The following is a 22,846-nucleotide window of genomic DNA, read 5'->3' as shown; positions in this document are numbered from 1 at the left end:
TTTATTGTCTACAAAAAAAGATACCATTGGCCAATAAATCTTTACATGACATATGGGTGTATACAAATCTTTTTATAGTTCAATTCGGAGATTGGTTTGATATAGTCCTCCACTCATTTCATCTTCCTGGTGGCCTCTTCACTATTTGGTGAATCGAATACCGACATCTCACAAGCACGTATTACACCAAATTTACTATAAAATATCAATCACTCACATACGAACCATCTCTTTCTCTATCTTTCTCTATTTTCTGTAACTCACTGAAGCCATCCATTAGTCCCAATCCATATCAATCTTCGTCACGATTCAGAAGGCCTGGGTCACGTAGAATGAATAAAATTTATTCGACTTCAATTTGGAAATTATATCCGGTGTGGCCTGTAGACACTTTAGTTCTGTTTTCAGAATTTTCTGTAAAAAATAAATAATGTAAGTCAGTCGAGTTTTACGCTCTAACGCAGCATTTCTCAAACCCCGGTGACATAAGGACTCCCCTTTTAGTTTGAAAATTTTCAAAGTTCCCCCCTTCTTTTATTGTAAAAAAATTTCCAAAGACCCCAAACTTAACAAAATTGTTTCTATGCTGTAAATTGTTCCAGCTTTTCAAATATTTATAAAAATTTGAGACATAATTCGCGGACCCCCTTATATACATAAGGGGGTCCTCTAAAGATCTCCAGGAGTTCTGGGACCACAGTTTGAGAAACGCTACTTAACGGATTTCTTACGTTGATAGCAATATTGTACCACCTAAATGCCCTCATCCGACATAGAAATGGATGATCTTTCACTGCGCTCTTTTCAACCACAGATCCTGTTGTCATCTGTTTTTGACGGTAATCGTTAATGTTGTTAGAATTAAGTGTTTGCATTCCTTCCTCGTTCAACCGGCAACCATTGCGGAACAGCTGTTTACTGACGCCTATACCCCTATATACCTAGTTTTAGTGCCCTAGCACTGATACCCAGTTGCCTAGGCCAGTGGTTCCCAAACTACTCAGATCTAAGGACTCTTTCAAAAATCAAAAAAGTATACGGACCCCTATATATATGCATATATTTCTCTATGTATATATGTATGAACACTGGGTTTTCTGAAAAGAAAATTCAAAATTTTATGTTTAAAACAACTCAACTTTATTCTTATTTTTACATAAATATGTAATAATAACTTTATTTATCATTAGTTTGCTATATAGGCCTGACGTAGCCGAGTGGTCAGGAACGAGAGTGCGTAGCACGCGCGTTCCTTGAGTGAACACGGGGTTCAAGCCCTTGACTACTGAATACGATAAATATTTGTATTGACGATTTATTGTAAACTCTACTGACTTGGTTGTCTTGCCGGAGTATAAACAGAAAATTAAATTAAATCTAAACATAGAACGAATAATTCTACAAGTTTCAGAGGCTGTTTCGCGGACCCCAGTTTGGGAAACGCTGGCCTAGGCTTTACTTATCTAAAACTAAATAAAACCAAAACTGTAAAGTAGAATATTAAACGGTACCTAATTCTTTAATAAACATAATTTGAATAAATATTATATGTGATATTGTTTGTGCACCAGCATTTTAAAAATAACGACTAAAGGTAACGACTTTCCAATCATTATATATAAGTAGCATCTTCAAGGCCACAGAATGAGACCAGTCTTTTGAAGCGTCAGTGTACTGCACATATGATCTTTTGCAGCATATAAAAATAAGCCAGACTTATGGACAGAGTTATTTATCATACTTTCTTTCACTCATTTATTATTCGTTGAACCCTTTATTTGGTTTTTGCTACACACACACACACGCACGCACACATACGCACGCACGCACGATCAGTGAACATACATTGGGAGTCATGGGAAGACGGAAAGGTGGGGAAGGGGGGAGACTGCGCTGTGAGGTCCGGTTCGGCACCACCAGCATCGTAATCACCTTCCTCATAAAAACAACAGCCACGTGCACTAGAACCAACCCTTCCAGACAAAGGTTGCTGCAGGTATGGAATGCGGCAATAGCTGCTTGAACCTGCATAGCCGGTAGGGGGAGGAGTAGAAAGGGGGAAGTCACGTGATCCACCTTAGGTATGTCGCGCTGCGGAGTCTTGACTTAGCGTTTAGCAATTGACGGTGCCCTCAAAATACCCGATGTTCTGGTTGCGAGTCGTTGGGAGGAACGGACGGATCTGCCAAGGCGAGATGTTTTATCCCGTGTAGATTTTATTTGTGTGCGCGCGTGCGTATCTATACGTGTGTGTGTGCGTATCCAGCGAGCTCAATGGACTCAGCTGAAATGACATCTCGCCACTCGCAACTTACTTTTCTTTAAGAGATTACGTTATAAATCATACGTGACTGGATATTTTCGTTACAGAAGTGGCGCCCTCATCTGGCGGCAGTTTGAAGTAGCGTTTTTGCGTGTGTGTGCATCAACTGACAGTCGATATGTACCTCTGTCACTTGGATGCTATATACCGTTAAATACTGTGACAAATATTCATTGAACTTGGTGATGATTCGGAACACGTGAGCAGCGACTTCCAGTCAAAATGGAACTTTTGTCATACAGCTGGCTAGGAGCTTCTGCAGTTGCTCCTCTAACTGCCATCCTCATAGTGTGGACAATTTACATCTTCCATACATATAGCCACAGATGGAGAATGGTAGATCTTTTCCTACTGGCTGTCGTGGTCCAAGAACTCGTTTCCACCCTTTTCGTTCTTGGTTTTGCCATTACCAGTCTTATTCATCCCTGTCTTGACATCCCCTGTGGGTTTATAATATGGGGACTCATCGCATCTCGCACTTTTCAAATTACTACTCTTACATCCCTTTTAGTTGATAGGGCTCTTACTATACGATGGCCTTTCCGATATCGATACAGCATACGAAGAAGTCAGATTCGATATCACATCGTCGTACTTGCCGTTATTTCAATATTTGTAGGAGTTGCGGCAATTTTTGCACGATCTCCAAAGATATCATGGTCTGAAGAATTTTGTTCTACTCATCCTATGGCTTGGGACATAAAATTTTCAGTGTTTGTAATCTGTCTGTATGGAGTTCTTATTTTTACAGCCCTTGTATCGTCTGTGGATGTTCAGATTCTACAGTGTAAGATGTCACGAGCTCCTACACTCACATCTTCTTATCCATATTACGTAAGTCATCATTTTTCGGATGGAGTGAATATCGGAACCGACAGTAGCACCGGAACAGCAAGCAGCGGCAGTGCTACCAGTAGTAGCAACGGTAGCTGTCGGCCGCTTCGTGCGGTTGGTAGGAAGGATTGGAGAAGAAGCAACAGGTTAGAACTAGGATGGAAAGCAGCTGCTATTGTGTCGTGGGCATGCTTTCTTGCAAACCACCTTCCGTTTCTCGTGAGTAATTCTTATATCAGTATTTAAATGGCTTTTTATTTGCGATCATTTATTATTATTATGTTTATTATGAACTATTAACCATTTGTATATTGTTCGCATTATACACACGACTGGGCCGAATTAATTTTCAATAAAGTAAAAAAAAAAAAAAATCAGCATTTTATTTTATCATGGATTGCTAGTTATTGAAAAGCATATTATCGAATTTGTATATTTATTTATTTATATAAGTGCATTTTGGGAATAAAATGAAATTTGTGAGTTTGAATGAATTCATTTCGTAGAGGGCGCATAGAGAGTAATTAATTGCAAAAAATGTAGAAAATATTGTTTTCTTGCTTTGTTTTTGGCATCGTTTTTTTGTGTGTTTGTTTCGATTTAAGAAACGTTAAATTTCCTTGACTTTCCACACGAAGCAGTTATTTATGAGATTATTGTACTTGAACAGTAAATGTAAGTAAGTTTTATTATTTTTTGATATTTTCGAATGAATTAGTCTTTCTATGTGTCTGGTAGGCCTACTACGAGGTCGTTTGGCTGTATGGAAGCAGAAATTTCTTCTGGCATCAAATATCAGATATGCGCTTTTAATTAAATTATTATTTAATAATTGAATAAATTTAATGAAATATAATATATTTAATTATTAAATAATTTAATAAAAAGTAAATTATAATTATATTATAACATCGATCAATTAATATTGTTATAATTATTTGAGTAAGTAATTATAATATTGATTAAATAATAATTTTTAAATTATTATCCAGAGCCTGTGGTTTCTATATAAAAGTACAGGCTTTTTATATTAATTGATTTAGATAACAACATTTGTAATCATATTTTAAAAATGACTGAACCGTGATCTATATTTAACTGTATATTTTAAAAAGCCTACTCGCTCTATGTTCTGATCAGATGTCTAAAAGTTAGTTATATTCAGAATTTGGTGAATAGCGGTAATTACGGAAATGAATACTGTATGCAGTATTAATTCATTTAATTAATTTATGGTTGATGCTACATGACGTGCTTCCATGCATAATTTTGCCAATACTAATGTATTGCAAACGCGTTTAACTGAAAACCTTACTGAAAAGGATCTACCGAAAGCTGTTTATATAAGAAAATATAGAGGTGAGTGTCAGCATTCACCAAATTTCGAATTTTCACTGTTTGGGTTATGTACTTAATATTATTTATCTATCTATTTATTATTATTTTTTTTTCTTCCGGCTATCCGGTTCTTAAATCCGTACTGACAAGTCTTTATCTGATCGGCCCAGTGTCGCGTATCGTATTAAAAGTTATGAAAATATCTTTTGAATATTTCTTTTGCGTAATAATTAAGCGAATGAAGGTCAGAAACAAGGAAATTCTCAATTTCCTGCCAAGAAAAAAACTTTTGCACAACAGGGAGTTTCAACTGGTCCGGCTAATTAAATATTCATTCATTCATTCATTCGCTCAACTTCCCACACAGTCACTATTCAGAAACGAAAAAGAAGTCGGTGGAAAAACTATGGTAAAGTCCTTTTATATTTCTTTATGCTCGTGTTTCGACTTCCGAGTTCCACAATAATAAAAGAAGTGCTAATATTGGATTATAAGTTGCTTTAGTTGCCTAAACGTATCTCCTACAATATCTTCATCGCCTGCTTTCTTTGATACATTATAAATAGCTTACGGCTGTGAATTCAGGCGTTTTTAAGAAGAACATTAGACTAACATAGAGAGACCTAATTCTTAATGTGTGTCTCAAGGTATGTTTTTAAGGAGAAGGGAAATCTAAGAATCTCGTAGGAGACTGTAGAACTTCACTCTTTTGAATTTTTAGATTGCGTATGATGTATATCCACCGGGAAAGTATAGCTGTTCCCTATTTGCCATTCGGTTGGAGAAATGTGAGCTGAGTTCGATTCCCGTTTATGACTGGAGGAATTTCTGAATTCCTCTATATTGGGGTTGTAGTTAGCCGATCTCAGGTGGAGGGAGTATGGTTTTTCTCCCTGAGTTATTCCTTCAACCGACTGGCATGCTGTGTGGGTTGTATACGTACTTGTATACATTGCAATATAGTCTAAGTCGCTGATACGCCTGAAAACCTTACAACGATATGATCCATAATGAACCGTTTATTTTATCCTTTTGAGATTGAAGCGAGAATTTTGTATGAGATTATATCTTAAGTGTTACTTTATGAATATGGAAATCAGACTTTGAAATCACTATGTGGGTGTCTGTCTCTCTCCTAATAACTTTTTGTTTGTCTGCAAGTTGAAAATCATGAGTTTCTTTTGCAACTGCCTTCTGAGACGGATTAATTTAGCTAGATTTCTAAAAACATCTAGGAAAATTTTCATACTTTTTTTCGATGTATTTGAGCTTAGGTTATTCGGCCCGTGACCTGTATCAGGATATTTCATATTTTACAAGTATCTTTTGTGTTAATTCAGCAGGTAGTTTTTTTTTTGGAGAGGCATGACTGGAGAAGGCTCAGCGTTCTAAATTAAAGGAAAAGGATTAAAGGAAAGTTATAGAAAACGTGTTTTTATAAGCTGGAAATCAAGAGATGTAAGCCGATTTTCGGATTTTTCGCTAATTGATATTTCGAAAGTACATACAACAAAAAAGATATCAAGTCAATAGTGCAAAGAACTGAAAGGGCAATTACTGTAATTTTGGATAGAGTCATGAGCGTAACCCAGGCAAATTGCACAGTATGGAAATGGCACCCCCCCCCCACCCCCGATGTCGGCAATGAACAATTGGATCTATGAAAAACACTTCAAAGTCGAGTGAATGTCCAAGTGTCTTATGGAAAATCAGATGATAAGCGAAACTATTAAACTGGGCTTACCTTGTGCTGTACAAGATTTTCTTGTCATTATTCAAAAGTTCTTGAAAAAAAAAAAAGGCATGACTAGTCCGATGCTTGTAATCAACATGGCTAGTGTTGGATTTCTGTCGCAAATTTCATTAAAAGGAATGAATACCCAATGAAAGGCAGAAGAAGAAACGAGAAACGGTATTTCTTGAGATTGAATGAATATAAATAAATAAATTTTCTGTTTCTTTCTATTACTCCGGAACAACCACACATAAGGTCAGAGATACACAAGATAGAGAGAATAAAAGAACATCGCCGTATATTAGTCATGCGGTCTTGAACCACAATCACTTCTCTACCGTCGCCCTTGACGACTCGGCTATGAGATGGTTTGGAATTAAGTTTATTCGATAATTACAACATAAAAGGTGTCGTAGTTTGCCTCATGCCCTTGCAACACTGACAGATAACGAGAAAAATATATGTCCAAGATTGCCAATTTTCGAGGTAACTTTGACATAGTTTTCACGTGACTGGTGTGCGAGAGAGGAAAAGCAAAATTTTCATAATTTTGTATTAATTAACAACTTTTTACTTCCTTTAGCGATGAAAACTGGAGCGGTAAAGTGCATAATATCACGGAAAAAAGAAAAAAAAAGTGCAAATTGTCTCAGAAAGAGGGTATCAAATCCCAGCCAAGTACGAATTCTTTGAAATAGCGTGTTCACTGACATGACGCTTTCAGTAATTTGAATTTGACTACCAGTAGAACTGTATAATTTAAAAAACCAATTCGATATTCGAGGTAGTACCTGATTGGTGGTAAATAACGCATTCAGATTTTTAAAAAAATAAATAAATAAAACAAAAACCTTCCCAGACCACTCCAGATATTTGCATCCACTGATGATTTCTTGGACGCCAGCAACCGTGAATTTATGCAGAACCATGCCGGAGGCTGATAAATGACGCAATTCTAGTAAACGGAATGTGGTTATGTTGTGGATTATAGAGGATTAACATGTAGGCAAAAAGATACAAGATGATATCAAGAAGTCTATTTGCATGCTAAGTAAATGTATATTTAATAAGCAATATAATTCTTTATCCACTTCAGAAGTTATCTAAATTGCAGACGGACTAAATGCCTGCTGTATAGTAGAATATGTATAATATTTGGTCTTGAATATCTTGCTTGTAGTTCCTTAGACAGGAGTGTAAAGCGAGGATCAGGTTTGAGGGAATGTAGTAGACACCCTTTTTTGAATTACTCTTTGACCACGACACACCCGGTCACCTTGATTAGTCGTAGCTATGGATTAAAGTAATGAATAATTGCGCGATTTTCACATTTTTAAAAAATTAATGACGAATTTCTGGTAACCATCACCCCAAGTCAGTCGTCTTCGGCTCCCTATCCATCCCCTTTTATTTCATTTTATAATTTTCTTTCTTATAATTTTATAAACAGTATAAGTGGTTCCCGTAAGTCGTACAAAAAAAAAAAAAAAAAAAAGCTACGTGAAAAATACTATTTTCTAATAATTACACCGCTTTCCACTAAAACATATCATATTTATTATTATTACTCGAATAACACTTCCGATTTTTACGCATTTGTTGCCCTTCCGTTCATCCCAATAATTCAGGATGATAAGTTTTTATGAGTAAGACAAGTTAAAAACCTACATTTTAAGTGTGTTAAAATATTGTTTCATTATGATAGTAATTTTTTCTTTCCATTTTTGTTTTAATGTGGATCTTTTCTTCAGTAGGTTTGCTAAAACTAAGTTGGTTGATTTCTCCAGGAACCTAACTCCCTTTTATAATATTGTGCTCATAGAAAATAATTACTCGCACAATGCTCAAGTTTTCAGGAAGGTATTTACGAGCATTGTGCGAGTAAGTAGTATGCAATTTATCATTATCACCTCTTCTGATATACTTATCAGAAAAGGAGATAATGGACTAACAGCAATTTCTTAGAAGTCAGTAAAAATGATTACGAGGATCTGTATGATTATGATCGCACCTGACGGCTATGCAGGGGCTGGCAGTCACCGTCCTCTGCTTGTTAAGGTAGGGTTACCTACCGAAGAGCGAGGCGAAATTCCATTATTCCATAATACCTAGTTGCAGTTCGTAAGTACGGAATTTGTGTTCTTAGATTATTCCATATAAGTTCAATAGGGTTTAAGTCTGACTGCTTTGCTAGCAATTCTTCTTCTTCTTCTTCCTCTGGCGTTATAACCCAGGGTAGGTCTTAGCCTGCTCAACGATGTTTCACCAATAAGTCCTCTTCTACGTCATCACCCATCTTTCTCATGCCCTCCTACCGGTAGGTTTCCATTTCATTATACTCTTAGTTGTGCTGTTGTCATCCATTCTCATAACATGTCCCAACCAGGCAAGTCTCTGGCTCTTTACAAATCTGACTATGTCCGTACCCTGAATAAGATGGTCAAGTTCATGGTTCATTCTGACCCTCCAGGATCCATCAACGTCTTGTGCGAGCTCAAAAACTTTTCGTAAAATTCTACGCTCGTCTCAACAACTGCTCATCTTTACTTGTTAATGTCCAAGCTTCACAACCGTATGACTCAACTGGTCTAATGAGACTTTTGCATATTCTTAATTTTAAATGTCTGTTCAATACTCTGGACTTCATTAGTTTTTCATATGCATTGAAACATCTGTTTCCACTCAGGATACGGGACTTAATTTCATTAGTAATTGAGTTGAACTGGTTTATCTGCGAACCTAGATAGGTGAAATTCTGAACACTCAAACGAGAAGCCGCTGGTTCTTAAATTTTCCATGTTATCTGCCGTTCCCCGGACTTTCATATATTTTATCTTCGCCTGATTTATCCTAAGTCCTTTTCTTTGTGCTTCACTATCCAGGTTGGCCACTGTTTCCTGCAGTGCTTTAGAGCCAGCTAGGGTTGCACAGTCTTTGCGGGTATGCCCAAGAGAAGGAAATCACTTATCATTTCCTCTCTGTTGAGGGAATCAAAAGCTTGTTTCAATTATACATATAGGTTAAATAAGTGTATATTGTGCTCAAATGCTTTTTCCTGTATCTGCCTCAAGATGAAAATCTTGTCAGTTGTTGAGCGATTGGATCTGAAACCTCACTGATATTCTCCAATGATTTTCTCTGAATATGCTGCCAGTCCGTTATAAATAACTCTCGACAATACCTTGTAAGCAGGGCCGTTTTAAGAACTCTCGGGGCCGACGAATTTCCAAATGTGGCCCTTATTCAGTTTAAATTTTGTTTTAATTTTTTTCTGCGTTTCTCTTAGTCTTTGAAATCTTTAAACGCGATTGGTTCATACTATTTCTATATTCATTCTTTATAAACTTCGAAAAATGAACGTTCACCGCCTGCGTTTGTCACCGTCATGCTAAAAAAAATTCTCATTGCGATTTCAATATTTGGAAATACATTGAAAATGCTTTCTCGTTGCATATGAGCTTACAATTTTTGAATACTTATACTTTCCTTTTTCTCAGTTTTATCGCCAGAGTTGTTTTTTGTGTCAATCAAATCTAAAGTTATTTAAGATTTGAAATGAATACATTCAGAACTCAGTTCTTCGCCATTTAAATCTACGTGATAAAAAGCAGCTAAATAAAGATTAAAAATAAATCTAACTTATGAGATTTATTTTTAATTTCGTTCTCACCAAATAAATGCAGGTGTTCAAAAAATTTAAGATCAACAAGTGAGGCCCGGCGAACGCCAAGGGTGTGTGTGCACCCTTGGCGTTCGCCGGGTGCACACATGCGTTAAAACGGCCCAGTTTGTAAGTAACTCTCAGCAATGTTATACCTCTCTAGTTAGAGCAAAGCGGTTTATCACCCTTCTTGTGAATCGGCTGTATGATTCCAAGTGCTAGCAATTCATTCTTTGAATATCGTCAGTTGCTAATTTTATTATTCTGTTTAAATCCCCTTACAACCCCAAGCGATGTACACACATCTTTTAATGTGCATATCCTCCTCCACATATGTTATCCCAAAATTTGCCCAAAAATACTTCTGCATTTATTAAGCATTATGGAAACAGCCATTGTCTGGAGGTATCGACGAACTGGGCGACAGCTCGGATACCAAAATACCAAAACAATGAAAAAATGTTATATAAACACGGATCCAGAAATACTTCTAACAAATTACCAAAATTAACAAAACAACTTAACAAATTAGAGCCATTTGAAAAATTTCTCCGTAACAGTAGGATCAAAGAACTTCGTTTCAAAAGTAATGTTTACAGTAGGACAGACCTTGGATTTTACACCTGTAAGACAAAAGATTTAATAATAAAAAGAGTATGTTCAAGAAATTTTATTTACACAAAAATTGACTAAAATCTTAGTATTAGACAGAAATTGTTAGTGTTATAGTTGAAGCAAAGACTTGCAAATCAACTACGACACTGAACCAACGCTATTTGAAGCCACACAGTGCACAAAGCCTGCTTACGTAAAGTGAGTGTTGTCATGTTCTAGTGCACATGGTTAAATCACTATTACTGTAAACACGGTGTGGGTGTTTCGTCGTTGAATGGGGAAGGTAGTAGTGATAAAAGCCATTAGTCATTCATATCTTTACTCTCGAATCCAGTTTCTTTAAAACGTAACCGTGGGTACCTAAGGTACTTTTGAAACGAAATTCTGCTATCCTGCTATTGCAAAGAAAATTTTCGAATAACTCTAGTTTTTTAAAATGTTGTATTCATGTTTATATAACTTTTTTCATTGTTTAGATCTATAGAACACATTCACCGATTTACAGCACTTATTTTAGGGATGCCCTGTATATTTACATTTTGGCACGGGTCTATGGCATATCCTTGCTATTTGTGTTCTAGGCACGTCGATGTTAGAAAGTAGGGATTACTTGATTGCACAGAAGATTAAAATCAGGTCCGTGAACGTTTCTTTGGAAAAATAATTTTTTGTCATATTTTCAAAAAAAAAAATTCTTTTTGAGGTTGATTATAATAAAATCGTAAAGTTCTGAATGCTATTTCTTTTTTCATTATTATTATTTTCAATTTGAATGACTTGTCGAAAGGCAAATAGATTAGCATAACTGTTTAAATTTTTTCGTAAAAGATATACACGGCCACTAGAATGTTCCTCATTGCCTGGAGCGCCAAAATTTCTCTGGCCGAACTGATTACGAAAACAAAATTCCTAAGTCTCGCATAGGGCTCAAGGTTTCGGTAGTTGTAGAGCCTCCATAGAACACATGAAAACGAGTAAAACTGTTGATGGTGGTGCGACCATAGACTCTCTCACTATTAACGTGTCATCCGATTCTCTGATATTGGGAGGGGATTGGATTTCTCTTTGTCCCAAGATCAAACTGCATCTTGAATCCGCCCTAAGTCGAATCAAGCCTCATAATGGAAGAATACATTAGTTCACTACTCCAGGCTACAAATGACCTGTTGGCGCCACTAGTCGAGATGGGCTCGTCGTTTGGAGGAGGTCACATCACCAACATTCTGGCACAGAGTCCCCAAAATTGTACTTCAAGCCATAGACAGCTGGAGTGTCATCTGCGTGATGTCATTCTGACTGCTGCGCCTCTGCCATGGAGCAGGACGACAAAATACCAATCATTTTGAGTTAAGACTCTTCATTTTCCTCTCCTGGCCTTCTGAAAATGGTTTCCGTCTCTTGAAATTGTAAAGTGTTGACACTGTTTTTCTCAACTTACGAAGGAATCTTCTAAAACAGGTTGAATTGTCATCTGCAAGTGAAATTTGATTCCTTATGAAGTGACTGTTTTGAAATAACGTGAGTTGTCGTCTCGGCCGTTTTATAGATTTCACTAATTCTGGATAGCATGTTCAACCATCCAGGTTAATTTCGATTGAATATTCGGAATTTGCGTATAATATTCTATATAGTAGCATACTTGCAACTTTGTATTTACTATTGCAATTAAAATATTCATGGCGCGTTACATTAATTTTGTCCATCAGTGTGTGTGCATGATTGTGGTAAACATCGGGTTAAATTACAAGCATCGGCACAATACTAGTAGCAAGAATAATAGTTTTATAAAAGAACACAGTAACAGGCCAAACTGGATATATATTTTAAAAAAAGAAAAGAAAAAATGCTGAACTTATTATTGATGAGACATAAAAAGTCCTGGCTAAGGAACCTATGAAATTATGGGCGGTAGATGGTAATTTAACTTAAATATTATTTCTTTTTTTTTAGCCCACCAGTGCTTTAGATTATGACTGTTCCGTAGCTGTGCGAAGATAGGTATTCATTTGTACAAAAGTTTCGTAGTATCAATGTGTCGTGACCGAAATTACGGTATAAATATATTGTGATCATAAATTTTGGGAAGTAATTCGAGCAACATAAATCCCACAAATGAAGTACTACTACAGTACAAATATAAGATTATTCTGTCACTGCAACATTGCTGCCCTCTGATTGGCAATTGTAACCCCACATCTTAATATCCCTGATGTCAGCGATGAATTATGTGGAATTGACTTGAACCCCAGGTATGGGCTAACATGACTGTTGCAGCGAAGAAGAAAGAAAAAATAAAAATAAAAAGCTGTCTAACTAGATCCATATCTACATAAGTGCAAACCAGTAACTGACCAGACAGGACCGCAGCAAGTAAAGTTTGTGGTTTATAAATCAGTCTCTGCAGTAGACTGCCTGAAGCCTATTAGTTGAAAAACGACTTTGATATTCATATTATTATCTTTACTTCTTAGAAGAAGGACAAAAAAAAAAAATCAAAAGATTAAAAAAGCGTACAGCAGATGTGAGGATGTTTTCTTTCAAATTCATTTTAAACTTTTATGTGAACTTGTTAAGAACAACAACTTCAAAGTCATTGTGCTTTTCTGACATCATAAATTGTCCATCATGGCTTCATTATATCTACCTTTGATGTATAAATAAATACGTATTGCATCTGCCTATTTGTCGAATGGTATTCGAGTAAGGAAGAGAAGCTAAAGCAAAATTTATGAAACAAGTACATTTTTTAGTAATCAAATTTTCCAGCAAAAGCTTATATAACTGTCAGTAAATTTTTTAGTGAATAATTCGTATTAATAACTTGTGTCTTCCGTGGCTGCTTGCTACTTTGGAGGGGTCTGAATTCATTTCCCGTCTGCGACTGGAGGAGTTCTTTGAGACCTCTTCAATGAGGCTATAGTTAGCCAATCTCAGGCGGAGGGAGCAGGGTTTCACCCCCCCCCCCACGAGTTATTCCGGGTTTTTCTGCCCGCACAAAATTTGCCTGAGAACACACACTGGAAAACTCAAAAAAAAAAAAAAAAAAAAAGCTGCATATTTGGACTAGTCATAGGGAAGAGGATGAAGCGAGAGATGACTACAAAAGGAAGCAGATATTGCAGAATCACTGGCAAATTTGTCACTAAGCGCAGAAGGTACACGCCAATCCATTGGGCCTTAAGCTATAAATTAAAAATGTTCATTTAGATATATGCACTTTTGTTGTGCCTAGGGTATTGAGAAATCATTAGGAACATCCTAAGTCTAGCTGTAAAGAGGCCCATGGAATGTATATGTCCTTGGAACAGAGCCACCTGTCATACTACAAGACGTAGAATAATGATAGTATTGCGAAGACTGTCTCTGAACCATCTGCAGTTTATGACGACATAAAACAGCAAACAGAATCGCCACCTTCTTCTCCGCTGCCGATTTCGTCTTATGGGAGTTTCTCAAGGAACGAGGTTACCTGAACAAACGACCACAGCACTTGAAAGACAGAATATAAGAACAAATACGAAGTATTAATTTAGGCATTTTGAGAGATGCAAAGAAAAGCGTTGTTCTAACATCTCAATAATATGTTGCAGCTGGTAACGGATATTTAAATTACATCATTTTTCATAAATAGCCTTTGGGTTACTGGTTCTGAAAATATGTGCCAATTTGTCAAACACGCTACTTTTTGTTTATTTATTTAAAAAAAAAATAAATAATAATATAATTTTCTGTATATATTCTGTAACGGCCAACCAGCGTCAGAGGAGTTCACAATATAGAGAAAATACAAGCACATCGTCGATTTAGCGGTCACGTTAGCTTGAACCACAGTGAACTCAAAGGCATGTATTGACGTAGCATTGCTCTTGACCAATCGGCTACGGCGACTAGACATAAATTGGGATGATTTGTGCTTCACCCTGAATTCCTAACCCTTGTAATTTGTACTTTGCGTATATAATTTCTGTAATTGTACTGCTCATGTGCTATGATCTCTGTCTGTTCCTATGGCCAATAAATAGAGCTTCCTCTATATCTCATGCATTTGATTCTGTTTATCACATTATGCCTTTCTTTAAACTTATAACCATGGTATATGTTTCTCCTTACCGATCTATCCCTAGAAAGACCAGTGTAATAGTGTGCATAGGAGAATAATTTCAGCATAATTTTGCTCAAATGTACAAGATTCTACTGATCCCGGTCCGGATCTCTTTTTATTCCTTTTAGCGCCTGTTGTTGTAAATATTTCAATATACAAATCAAAAAGGAAGGGAGAAGTTATCTAATTAATTATCGTTCCATTGCGTCACTTTCGTCAAAATTTTTGAAACGTTCATTTTTTGATTATTATTATTTTTTTTTTTTTTTCGTTTCTTCCTAGAATTTCACTTTCTATAATTTCGCAATATTTATCCGCTTTATATGCCAATCTTGATAAAAGTAAAAGATAGAGTCACTGTTCCGTCATATATCTCATGCATTTAATTCTGTTTATCACGATATGCCCTTTAAACTTATACCTACGGTATACGTTTCTCTTTAGTGAATCTGCTTGACTAGCTGCTTAATAATCGTTATAGATCAGTTGATGAGGCTTCAGTTCCTTTTACTGTATAGCACGGTGGTGCACATGGTCCTCCTTTAGGCTCTCATATGTTTATACTATATGTAAACGAATTTTTGTCCGTGCTCCTCTACCAATGTCAAGTGGTAATTATTCGCTGATCTGAAAACTTGACGACCTCTGATAGTGCAAAGCCTCAATCTTATGCCAGCATTTACTTCAGTGTCTCCTACGTACGAGAGTCGTTTGGAACTTCGTATTGTGAAAAAAATAGATGCATTTTATGTATTTAATGAATTTCACAATGGATAGTCAAAATTTTTAAGTTTGCTTTCAACTAAGTAATATTGCCGTTAAATTTTACGTGCAGTTGTTATAGGTCTTCCTGGGATTGAAAACCAAATTTTTTGGATTTTCTAGTGTGTTTTTTTTTTTATATAGGCATTCATATGAAGGTTGTTGTCATCAGCGAACCAGATGGGTGCAATGAATGTTGACAGACAAATAAGGGTAAATTCGACTGCAACGGTCAACTGCGTGTTTGGAGTTAAAACAGTATTTATAAAAACTCGCTGTTACCCTAGCTGAAACGGCGTGGGTTCATAAATTTGATCCAGAGATCAAACGACAAAACAATTTGGGAACACACGCTGATATCTCTTGGAGACCAAGACAAAGAGTTTTTTTTCTTTCTTTCTTTCAGAGTGGAATCCAAGACAAAGAGTTTTTTTTCTTTCTTTCTTTCAGAGTGGAATCCAAAGTTTGATATACCACTGAATCATATGGATATATCAGTTCGTAGGGATTAACCAACGTAATCCTCACGAATTGGGGGGGGGGGGAATCATGGATGCATATGATCTTTTGTTCTAAAAATGCGAACTTTTTTTGCTGAATCTTGCATACTATACTTCCATCTTACAAAACACTCTATGATCACATTTTTTGTGATCACCAAATATGGTAAAATTTTTCTTGGGAACATTCTCCACAAAAATTCTACCTAAGCTTAAGTGAAGAAATCAAATGAGTGCGACTTTGGTGAAATTATTAAATAGGCATCGCTAAAACCAAGGAGTAAGGTATATTTCATTATTTTAATTATATACTGTATATCAATTTAAAACTCGTTTTCTCTAACATGTGCTGTTTAATTTTAGTTTCAGCTATTAAAATTAATTCAAAATTTAACTGCATATTCACTAACGACATTTAAAGTTCGAACACTTTCCTTTAACAAAAATTAAATGGTGAAATTATTAAATAACTTTATTTATTTAATAATTTAAAAACTTTATTTGCTTGCGGGTTTCCAGAAATTTTACGACAGCACTGCAGGCGGATCATTTGTAACTGAATAAGCGAAACTTGTACAAGTTGGTCCTTTCTTGAAGATAAAGGACCAACCTGTGTTTATTTATTTAGCTACCAGTGGTTTTAATTCACATATTTGGATACTTTATTTATAACCTGCTGTGTGTGTTACCTTTCCTTCTTCCCCACAAATCCCCAACTGAGAGATGAATCCAGAAATTTTACTGATGGCGATTTTTATGGACCTCAAGGAGAGAAAAAAAAGCATTTTTTTTAACCTAAAGAACAAAAAGATATTATTCGTGCTTGATTTTTCTTTCTCAAGGGCATTTCAGTTTTCGCATGATTATTAAAAAAAAAAAAAAAACCTACTTTCCTGAAGGAAACATATTTGTTGCCAATAATTCCTGCTTCCCGCCCACATAATTTTTATTTCCCCTTAATCTGACTACATGAAAATAAATGTTGTCTTAGGAAGAGCATCTTTCCTTGAGCATCTACTGTTCTCAGGAGTACACTGCCGTTTTCCTTGAACTGCTGCTCCACTGTGATTCTTTTATGACGTGAATATTCGTGCACATTTTCATAAATGCGCAGTTGGGCAATAATAGGTGATTGGAACTGAACCAGTTATAATATATCTATTTTACTTTAATGCTTGCTGCATTCGCTGTGGTATGTAGCGCATCACGCAAACAGAACGTGACATAAGCTACACAATTTTAGCACACTGAAATTTATTAATTAAAAAGAGAACTGAATTACGTTAAAACAAAGAACGAACAGTAGAGTGAAGGGAATACCGTTAAGGGAGGGCAGGGAGGAGGTTGGTTCATGAACTTTTTCAATAGGGTCCTGATAGTCACGTTGACAACAACGATCGATATTTGTATGTAGTCTTCTTCAGAGCAATAACAAATCAGTGGCTCCAAGTTTCACTTTGTGGTTGCACATTCAAGAAATTATGCTTATGATAGTGCTTGTGATTGCACAAGACATAATTCTGTGTTTTTATCTTTTTCTCTTCTTCCAAAACTTAATAGTGTAGAGTTGGTCCAATACAGGAAATACTTTGTTTGGCGTCGTCTTGGATTCACTTATATACCTTGTGGGTGTTACAGTGGCATTACTATCAAAGCGTATTTTGCAGCGTTGCGACTACTCCCACATGAAGTTCGCGCCTCCAGCATTATTCCCCACTATCCTACAAAACGTAGTGCACGTAGACCTTGAATGAAATCCCCCCCCCTCGGATGGCAATCCCAAGCACGAAAGGTTGTTGAACTCTAATACCGGGTATAGGTTAAGAAGCCAGAAGAAACTTGTTGACATTGGACTTTTCAGGAAATACACTCTGAGGAAGGTTGTTCCGGCAAACAGTGGTAGAGGGCCTAAATGATTTTGAACTGATGATGAAATCAAGTTGAATTGATGCTTGCTAGTTGACACACTTGTTCTGACAGATTTGGAAAAATGAGGTGGAGCATACATATGCGTACATATTAGAGTCCTGCGCAGGCCCTCGCGGGAGAAAGAGAGGGAGGGTAAGGAATAATAGTTTGAAATCTCAGAAACTAATTGTATCTTATAGACGAATATACATAATTTATAAAAATATCACTACTGGAGTAATGTTATATGTAATTCAAATTTCACAATAAAAATAACGTTACTTAGAAAAAAGTAAATAATAAAAACCGTTTCTTTATGAGTTAATATATTAATTTTTAATCATTGTAATTAATTATATCCAATAAAAAACTGAAACCGCACTCAACTTGCGAACTGGAGTGTTGTTATTTGAAGACCCGATCCGATCCGTATTGTGGGTGCCATACCCAGTAAAGAACTCTAGTACGTATACTGTGTATATGTATATATTATAGGTGCCATAAAAAAGGCGTATAAGTAGAGAGGATTATTTCAATATATATATATATATATATATATATATATATATATATATATATATATATATATATATTTTTTTTTTTTTTTTTTATGAAAACCCCAAACACGAAAGGTATCAAAACCTATAGTACTTAGTACCGTGCATGGGTTGAGGAGAAGTATGGGGGGAGGGGGATCCCGGAAACTTTGCTCTAGAGACTAAACACGGGTTTCACCACTTCAAGCCTCCAATAAGCAAAGTGAGATGGCAATGATGTAGTACGCTTATGGAACCGGTAACCATAGGAACCGGTACATATCATATTAACCAATTTCCATGATATTAAAAAAAAAAACAAAACCTTAACAGGTTAACTGATATGTCGTGGCCATAAGGGGTATCAACTAGGTACCACATATGCAGAGAGAACAGATAAATAATCGTACGTAGAATAACTGAATGGATTTAACTCAATACGTTGTTAAATACAAATTTTTTAAAATATATTTGATTAAGATTTTTTTAATGGACTATTCCTAGATTACAATCTGTGGGTAATAATTACTTAACCCCCTCTCCTCTCCCAGGGGAGAGGGAGTTGAGTAATGAAAAAAAAAGTGATTAAAGCTGTGAATCTCCCTCCTCCTTCACTTAATTTGATGTCTTTCGGTTTTTTTTTTTTTTTTAATGCAATGATATATCGTACTTGTGCTACAATAGTATTGGCAATCATGGTAATTTTTGTTAAAGGCATACCCTTTCATAACTGAAAAAAAGGAGGATAAACTCTTTTTTTTTTTTTTTTTTTTTGTTTTGTTTGCCGTTTGTCGGAACAGGTAAATGCGCCGTAGGTAAAATTGGCCGTTTGTCTGAACAGGTAAATGCGCAGTTGTATAAAGAACGAACTTTCTTAACTCTTACAATCTAAACGGAGGAATCCTGTAAAATCAGTTTCTTAATAAATCATAAATCTTAATAAGTGTTACTAGTATAAACAGTTACTTTTAAGAAATTGAACTTCACAAGAAGTACAGTTTAGGGAATTCTACAAAATATAGAGCAACATTATCTTCTGGCCCAAATGTTCCCGCGTATTTCCGTATAACTACAGTATTTGAAGAAACTGGGACAAGGGTGGGGAGAGGGGATTAAGTAATGGAAAAAAAAAAAAAAAAAGTGATTATTAAAGCTGTGAATCTCCCTCCTCCTTCACTTAATTTGATGTCCTTCAGTTTTTTTTTTTTTTTTTTTTAATGCAATGATATATCGTACTTGTGCTACAAATAGTATTGGCAATCATGGTACATTGCAATATTTACACCTTTACGATTCTAAAGCGAAAAAATACATGTACATTTCGAGGAATTGAACTAATAACGCTTCAATAATTGAATGTTTTCCTCATTTACACGGCATTAAAACCTCTGTTTAATAGCTGCACTAGAGATTACATTTCTTCCTTTCTGAGTAATGTTTTTGGTTATTTTTCTTTCACTGCTTCACGCTAAAGTAAGCAAGCAGCGCAAGACTCCAGGTAGATCAGCAGGTCTGTGGAGTAATCGCGAGTTCTTCTGAGAAGCGGAACGAGATTAAAGATGGAAGAAATTGATACATTTCAAGGTCAAACGTGCTAGTTCAAGTTCATGGCGACGAAAGACGCGAGTGGGGGTTCGAAAAAAAAAAAAATAATAATAATAAAATAAAAACCACTTTTCCTTATTGCACGATCCAAGGAGACGTTAAGATGATAACTAAACTCATAAAGGGAAGACAGATAAACACCAAGAATTTTGCTTTCTTAGTAGACAGTATCACTATGACACTGTTAAAAGCTTTTACTTGACGCAGACTGGTTTTTTATCGCACCGTGGGATTTCCATCTGGACACTGGTTTTATACGTGAGCAGTTTCGCTAACACGCGCACCACACAAGGGGCGGCACATTAACTTCATCTTCCCTTCTCATGTTTGCGAGATTCCTTACTTGTTCGCGTGGGTCGATTACACTTCTTGTATGTGAACATAATGCTATTAAACTACGAAATAACGCATTCTTTTCTTTTTTTTTTTTTTTCTATTCCAAAAAATGGATCCTACCACAAAAAAAATTGTAACAACTTTATAATCTATCACCACTTATGCTGTGCGATTTATGCAAAATAAGTATAGTAGCGGACAAAAAAATAGCAACACAACAGAACTTCGAAATAAGGTCTACTGTATTATATAAAAACAGGTACTTAGTTTGGTCACTGTTTAAGGATTTAAAAATGTATATATTTTTTAACTAATTTATTTTTTTCTTGGGTGTTGCACGGACTGCTTTGGAAGTATGCCACTTTATTTGTGGTTTCTTTTATTGTTTCAGTATTTTTTTTCCTGCTTCTAGCAGCGGTGAATACTTTAAATTTATGTCAGGCATCAGTTTTCTTTATAACGAGGGTTATTCCTAAAAGTTAATTGTTCACAAAAAGCAAAGAACAAATTTTATAATGCCATCATTTTGCAATTTCCGTTTAGTAACAAAGTTTCTAAACATTTGTATGTTTAGGAAAGTTGGCATTGGTAAGAGTAAACAAACGACAACGACAATAAAAAATGCTTCCGGCCCTAATCACAATTTTTCGCTTAGAAGTGAATGAAAGGAAGGTGCTAGGGGATGTTAAATTTTAGAACCATAAGCCTGTAACGGTGAAGAAACTTTCGTACCGCTAGGTCCGCCACCGAATGACCCACTAACGGTTTTGTGGGTGGGGGGACTGTCGGGGACGGCGACGGTAAGTATGGTACGATTGCTAAAGAGCACGAGAGAGGTCGTTCTAGAATCTTGCGTAGGAGAGAGGCTGCTCAGAATCTGTAACTTCGTCTAGCCTATAATCATAGATTAAAATGGACTAAAACTCGATTGAAATATTATTATTATTGTTAGCCATATGGTGCAAGGAAGCCTGAAGCTTTTGCTGCACCAGCCAAAAAAAAAAAAAATTTCTAAGAAGTAGAAGGGAATCACCAAGGAAAGAGAAGAATGATGATATCCAGCTCAGGACCCTGGGTGTGCCAAGCCCATACTCATCAGATGTGAGCCCCTGGGGTTCTATATAGATCAAAGAACGTGCCAATTGGACAAGCAATCAATGGATTGCTGTTATTTTCCCAAACTAGTCGAAGTTTAAGCTCCGTGGTTTACGGTGGTAAGGGTGGGAAAAAGGACAATTTCTTCCTTGTGCTCAAGAAACAGGGATGTTTTCATATGGTCAGATGGAATGGAGATTCATTTCTAACAAGAGCATAAGATGAGAGGGAATAAAGTATTTATATCTTGGTGTTGGAGAATCATATAATCCTACAATAAAAGAGATCACTTGCATCAAGTGGATGTGTTTTGATGACTTCCCACTATTTAACCGTATAAAATGAATATTTTTTACATATACGTATTCATTAAATTAACGTTATTTTATCATTTACCAGCAATATCATACAAATATGATTTCTTCTAGGCCAGAGATCGTTTGCAAAATAATTTTTTCGTTGAAAATGATCCATTGACGGTTTTGATCTCAACCCCGTCGAAAACTGTTGTATGGATGGGGAACGTAGTTTCACATAAACTTCCCGGGAAAAAAAAACATGTCTTCTAAAGGCAGTTGGACTGCAAAATCTGTTATGATAGTTTTATTTGTGTTTGTACATCGCAAAATTTCTGTTCGCTTGTAATATTTTCGCGTTTTATTATTTTTCCATACTCCCAAATGGAGATTATCGAGTCACTCAAACAGAATTTAAGTTAAATCAAATTATATGAATTTAGAAATGTATGAATAAATATACATACATTTCCAGTACTTTATAATAAATGATTTTTTGATGTACGGAATTTGCATTGTACTATAAGGATCATTTCAGAAGTTTCCATGTGTGATTAATACATTCTACTCACACAAGTAATTAATAGAAACAATATGTTACAACACTCTGCATCGTCTTTGCTCAGTGTACAGTATTCCCTATCAAGGTCCAAGCATCTGCCATCAAAGAGACAGACAATCAATCGCAACTTGTAATTGGCCGTGCTCAGATGAAATGATCCTCTGACAGCTATCGTGCTGATGGTGTTTGCAGATTCAGTCCGGTGTCCCGGAAGCTCTTTACGCAAAATGAACAAAAAGTAATCACATGCGGGGGATAGATCCAGAGAATATGGCGGTTTTGTGAGACCTCCCAAACTGTGATTCAGTTTTTGAATCTGACCATATGGGGGTACTGCATTGTCCTAAAGGTAAATGACGCAACAAACAAGTTCAGATTGCCTCCGACACAATCGGTGCGACAACCTTGGCGCTTTTTAGGGGTGCAAAGTATACAATTTCTTCTAACAGACGATAAATTTCTATCCCCTCACCTTCCATGGAGGACAATTGGGGGGAGGAATTTTCTTCAGAGTGACGATATTTCCAGAATGGAATAGCATCCGAGGTATCCTGACCTGAATCCCATTGAGCATGTACGAAATCTATAGGACAATGATTCTCAACTCTTTTCTCCATTGTCCGTACAATATATTCTGG

At 36.0% G+C, this 22,846-nt stretch overlaps 1 protein-coding gene across 1 annotated transcript in view; it reads left to right on the top strand.

The window, feature by feature from the left end:
• Positions 1-2,165: 2,165 nt before the first annotated feature.
• Positions 2,166-22,846, top strand: part of LOC150086711 (uncharacterized) — an 89,481-nt gene continuing 68,800 nt past the window's right edge. Inside the window, exon 1 of the mRNA XM_090371539.1 lies at positions 2,166-3,376. Coding sequence (XP_090227665.1) covers positions 2,546-3,376 — 831 coding nt within the window. The 5' untranslated portion in view covers positions 2,166-2,545. The remainder of the gene's footprint in view (positions 3,377-22,846) is intronic.

The sequence above is a fragment of the Mastigoproctus giganteus genome, chromosome 4 (assembly GCF_048544385.1).
Source record: "Mastigoproctus giganteus isolate SK-2022 chromosome 4, ASM4854438v1, whole genome shotgun sequence".
NCBI classification, from domain to species: domain Eukaryota; kingdom Metazoa; phylum Arthropoda; class Arachnida; order Uropygi; family Thelyphonidae; genus Mastigoproctus; species Mastigoproctus giganteus.
The sequence above is the reverse complement of the archived record's forward strand: the minus strand, read 5'-3'. Positions and strand labels throughout refer to the sequence as shown.